The 6,000-nt window shown below is 37.0% G+C and overlaps 1 protein-coding gene across 1 annotated transcript in view; it reads left to right on the top strand.

Annotated features, from left to right (window-relative positions):
• Positions 1-2,399: 2,399 nt before the first annotated feature.
• Positions 2,400-6,000, top strand: part of si:ch211-102l7.3 (inactive serine protease PAMR1) — a 52,283-nt gene continuing 48,682 nt past the window's right edge. Inside the window, exon 1 of the mRNA XM_041276836.1 lies at positions 2,400-2,673. Within this exon, the coding sequence (XP_041132770.1) occupies positions 2,565-2,673 (109 nt within the window). The 5' untranslated portion in view covers positions 2,400-2,564. The remainder of the gene's footprint in view (positions 2,674-6,000) is intronic.

Below are 6,000 nucleotides of genomic sequence, written 5' to 3'. Positions count from 1 at the left end.
AGGAACATTACAGCTTTGTAATGTCAAGAAAGAAACACATTCTACTGTAGAAAAGTCTAGCCTGTCATGAACCCTGCCCAAATCAGCAGTGGATTATGAGATGGAATCCTGTAAGCACACGTCCAGTTCTGTTGGGTTTATCTGCTCTGTGGAATGTAGCTAGGAAAATGTGTGCAGGAGCAAGAGTGTTTTAGTTTTTGGTGGATGACACATTGTTCAGAATGAGCCAAACAATACATCATATATACAATGACAACTGAGAGCACTTTCTGATCCCATTACAGCATTTTGTGATGCTGCTGTAGTTGTAGCATGGATAGCTCAATAAACATGCAGGGATAGGCTGAAGTGGGTTAATACATCAAATACCTAAAAAAAGCTACTAAAATGAATAACTGAAGTTATGCCACAAAGAAATGGTTATTATTATTATTATTATGATGATGATGAAACTCTTTTATGAGGTGTGCATTTAACAGAATCCAGATTACGATCAATCCAGTCTTCAGTGGGAGTAATTACCCCTCAGAGAGTTTGATTTCATCCAGATGTTGGAAAGTGTGTTGCACTGTACTATAAATATAAAACTCTTGTTTGTAAGAAAATAGGTTATTATGCACTCCCTTTCTATTGAGAGATGTGTTGCAGAATACAATGAGAAACCAATTCTATACGTCATAGGACAATGCTTTAACCAATCACCATGGCCAGTATATTAGCTAAATGATTTGATATGTAGATTAATTTATATATTTATATATTAATCTCCCTCCGTCACCGCCGTCAGTCATATTTGGTAAACGCCAAGCTAAGTCATAAAATACTTGCACCGCTGCAAAACTTTAAATGGCCAACCACTGCCATATTAGACTGCAAACATTTTAACTGACCCTGACTGTGCTGCTAGCTGGTAAATTAATCTGACTCCAGATCCTACACACTGAGAAATGTGTGTTTTGTGACTGCCTTTGCACAGCCACATAATGTAAATGGATAATCGTTTAATTGTGTTATTGAAAAGTGTGGAATGTGTTCAGGTAATAATTGAATGATTGATGGTCAATTACCCCTGGCCACACCCTATAAAAAGGAGACAAATAAATGTTTGTTTGGAGAGTGTTTGGAGCATGAGAGCATGAGAGCATGAGAGCATGAGAGCATGAGAGCATGAGAGCAAGAGAGCAAGAGACCGAGAGAACAAGAAAATGAGAGTGAGAACAAGAGCAAGAGAATGAGAGAACAAGAAAGCGAGAGAAAAAGAGTGAGAGAACAAGAGAGCTTGAGAGTGAGAGAACTAGAGAACGAGCAAGTACCATTATCCAAACGGTCCATAATGTGTGGTAATGGCTTCTGTGTCAGGTCTTATTGGTTTATTATATGATATATATATATATATATATATATATATATATATATATATATATATATATATATATATATATATATATATATTTATAATTAAAATTACTGAAACTAGGTATATTTACTACAACTCCTCTACTGCACACCACTGGTCTGAAGTATGATATTAACACATCTAGTGTGCAATGGACTGACACACGACTTCTCCGGATGACGGGTGCTAACAGAACAGATCCAGTGTGCAATGGCCTTAATATACCTTTGTCAGAGATAATGTGATGTAATTTACTACATGTTGTAACAATCTACTATTCCTTTCTATTTAATCCTTCAGGCATCATGATATTGAATCTATTTATTTTTCTTTATTCTTCTGAATTGTACATCATTGAACGTTATTTCTACTAAAACTACGATGAGTATGTTCATTTTTTGTAAAGTGGTGATTCAGTATTCTTTTTTTTATAATGTGTGTATCCTACATATTTAATTTTATTACATTTTTGGCAAAATATATCATAAACAAGGTTGCTTGTTTTGCATGATGAGTTTTTTATGAGTGAATATCTAGTTTTGTTATTTGCAATTGAACATTTATCACTTTTATCTTTACAACTATATTTGCATACTGTACATCAGCTCTTACAGGTTCGAATGTCTAAAGAGTACGTAGCGGCCACCATTTTGACAGCTATCTTGGCTTTACATATTCTAGAAAGCTTGTGCCCTACTCCCCCCCAATAGTGCTGGGTTAAATAAGTCACACTACTGACTCCAAGCACCTGTCTTGATCTGTTTTGATCTCAATATTAAGTGCTGAAACTTTTCTCGTAATCCTTGAAGCTCACAGGGATTCCAGACCTGCCTACTGCAGCAGAGGGGAGAGAGTTTGCTTTTCCAGTAAATGTGTGGGTGAGGGAAGGGTTCAGTGTCGGGACTGAGCTGGAGTCTGGCAGGGGAGAGGGTTTGTTTTTCCAGTAAATGTGTGGGTGAGGGAAGGGTTAAGTGTCTGGAGTGTACCAGAGTCTGGCTCCAAGCAGGCTGAGTGACGTCTCCCTTGATGATGTTTCAAGGAGTTCTGGAAATACGTCCGCCACTGAGAAATATTTGAGGTTAGCTGTAACATGAAGCCACTCTTCAGGTCATGTCACATAAACAGAAAATAAGCTGCTTGCTTTTACAATAGAGATTGAGGCTACACCATGCTGTCACCTACACAGGAGTCGGCACTGAGCTGGGGACTTGTGCCAGGAGTGATATGCAGGGCCATACTGCTGCTAATGGTTATCCAGGGGTCAGCTTTACAACACAGTAAGTTTCTCTTTCTCTCTCCATCCTTTAAATAAATCCTGTAGTCTTTTGTCTCTTGTCAAATTGTCTGTTTCGGAGTATAGGTCTTTTCCATTTTGTCAGAGCTAGTGTGTGTGTTTTTAACTGTTGTGAATAGCTGAAGAGATTTTAATGATGGTTCAAGAAGTGGTTCTTGAGTTTTCAAACCAGCTCATTTGTGTTTTTTTTTTTTTTTCCTTTTGCGGTCAAACTAAGTTAAACTGAAGTGAACATCTTTATATTTAAAGTACAAGAGTGCTATTGTGTGTACAGCTACACTTCAGTATATTTGGTAAAAGAATGTTGATGGACGGAACTTACTACTAATAGGAGTCCCAGTCTACTCCTTTAATTAATTGTTATATATTATTATTATTATTATTATTATTATTATTATTATTATTATTATTATTATTATTATTGATAATAACCCAAATGAATAATTCATTGAGAGCCTTAATAACTTTTATTATCCAAAACTAAAAATAATATTCTTATCAGTATCATATTTTCAGCAGTATTGCAGCCATATGATTAAAACACTGTTTAAAGATAATGCCATTATCAGGTTTAATGTTATAATAAAATTACTTTAATAACTTATTCTTCATCCCCGTGTTTCTCTTGGTAGACTGTGAAGATACGTATTTGAAAGAATATGACTACTGTGTCAGCTTTGTACCTTTATGTTACAGTTAATCTATAACAATAAACCATGTTGAGTCTACAGATATTGAGAACGGAATAAATGGTGAGTTTTCACTAAAATATGTCTTTGATTTCTTAGTATATTCTACAAATTCTCTATGCAAATTAGGCATATCAACTCTAGAACAACCGCATTTATGGCATACCTAGAACAACCATGACTGGTCAATTTGACCGGCATATTAAAAACAACATAAATATTATAATGAAAGGACAAACAATTGAATATAAGTCATAGTTTTATTCAGGAATGTCATATAAAGCATCTACAAAACTGAAACTTTGTAAATTAATGCATATTTGAACAGAAATGTGTTTATAGACATAGTACATATTGTACAACCCCAAAAAACGGTAAAAAATTTAAAATAAATATTTGAAAATAAATGTGTATAAAATGTACACACAAAACTGTACAACTGAAACAATTATGCAATTATGAAAAAAACAATTATGAAAAAAAATAAAATAAATGGGTTTATATTGCCTACATAACAAAGCGCATATACACAACCAAAGCTATGCGCTTATACACAAGCATACTGTAATCGAAACGACATGAATAAATAAACAATTGAACAGAATGGGCTTCATTTACAATCATTTACAAAGTCTAAGTGCTGCACAAATCACACAGATCCTGCGTTTTTCAAAATATGCATTGCACTTACCGCAGACTGTCTTTACGCATTCTGCACAGCTATCAACAGTAACCCAGGCTTCTGCACCAAATGCTCCACAGCCATATACTAGTGCAATGAAAGCTTCTAATTCCTCCAAGGGCATTGACCAGGGATCATCTTGGTGTCAGTGCTGCTGGAAGATTCATCTTCGCAAACCCAGTCTGCTTTAAAGCCAGATGTCCGTCTCTGCTGCATCACAATCGATGTTTGGCAAAATCTGCAGTAATTCCAAACATTTTCAATGTGTTTTGGGGTAATAATGAATTTCTTAGAAAAACTAATGACTTATAGTAGCCTAACCAGAGTGCAGACAGACAGTTTGGCGCCTTGATCTGTCAAGGCTGATTGATGTGCTATCATGAATGCAGCCTGATATAATCAAACTTCAATACATGGCTGCAAGTCCTGACTAACAAATACAAATAATACTGCAACATTTAATTGTTATAATATGTTTTATATGTATCGGTCAATTTGACCGCTACTGGAAGGAATAGGTATGACAGTATTTCATCTCGATAATTTTTTTTATTTTTTTGAGTTCGGGCCCTGCGCTGTTACCTGGATAGGACAGCGTCCTGGAGACAGTCCAACCAGCTGTTTGCCTGCTATGGGTCCCGCTCTAGAGGTCAGGCCCTGTCGAAGCAACGTCTAACGCACTGGGTGGCAGATGCTATATGCTTGGCATATGAACAGATGGACTCCCCCTCGCCTGGGGACATTACGGCCCATTCTACCAGGGGCCAGGCAATTCCGTGGGCTTTCCTTCATGGCACCTCCTTAGATGAACTCTGCAATGCTGCTACATGGACAGGTAGTCAGACATTTGCGCGTTTTTACTGCCTTGATGTTGCAAACCGAGCGAGACCCTCTCTGGGCTTTAGGGTGTTGCAGGCGGCATGCCCTTAGGCGTCATGTGGGCTCTGAGGCTATCGCTGTGAGTCTGTATTGTCGGTAATCTGGAGCCACGACAGCTTTGGTATAGCTTCCCATTCGGTAATGGTTGTCATTCCATTGAAAGGGCACGTTAGGTTATTACCATAACCCTGGTTCTCTGACAAAGAATGACAACCACTACCCTTCAAGGTCGTGTCCACAGCTGACCCCTGATTTTGAAAGAAAATGGCAATATGCTAATGTGAGGACGTCTCTCTTCAGCAGGAGGTGGGAGGGACTTCTTCCTCATAGCAGTGCCCTGATAGGGCAGCTTTTTATGTATGCTCAGTGATTGACGGTCAGAGAGGGCTCTTCCCATTCGGTAATGGTTGTCATTCTTTTTCAGCGAACCAGGGTTATGGTAATAACCTAACGTTAGTCCACTTGAAGAGGACTAAACTACTGGTACTCTGCATTTGACCCAATGTACTAAAATAATAAAACTAGATGGATCAGGTGGTCATGATATATTTGTTCAGTTATTTACTGCTAGTTTTATTATATAGTATTGAAAGTAAAATAACTATTTTGTATTCAACACTACAGAGTTTCACCATCTGATTTTGGAGTCACACATTCATTCAAACCTAAAGACAGAATGACTGGGTGAATCATATTGGCCCAAAATACTGAACACTGCTAAGCAGATGAAAAGCTTGATCTTAGGAAAGTCATGGTCCCCTTTAATTATTTCAACTGTAACAGTACTGTTTGATATCCACACAGAATGTAAATAACTTTGTTTCCAAAATTATACAAATGAATACACTTCTGTGCTAAGATTTCCATCAAACTAAATAATGCTGCATTTTTACATACTTACCTTTGATTTATTACACTTCTCTATACTTCTACTACTATATCAATTTCAGATACAGTAAGCATGAAGAGTATCACAAAATAATGGTGTGCTAGAAATAACCATGTCTTTATGCACCAAACCATCTCTTTTTCAAAACATTTCTCATGTCCAGTATATATG

The sequence above is a fragment of the Polyodon spathula genome, chromosome 17 (genome assembly GCF_017654505.1).
Source record: "Polyodon spathula isolate WHYD16114869_AA chromosome 17, ASM1765450v1, whole genome shotgun sequence".
Taxonomy (NCBI): Eukaryota; Metazoa; Chordata; class Actinopteri; order Acipenseriformes; family Polyodontidae; genus Polyodon; species Polyodon spathula.
This window is presented reverse-complemented; position numbering and strand designations above follow the sequence as displayed.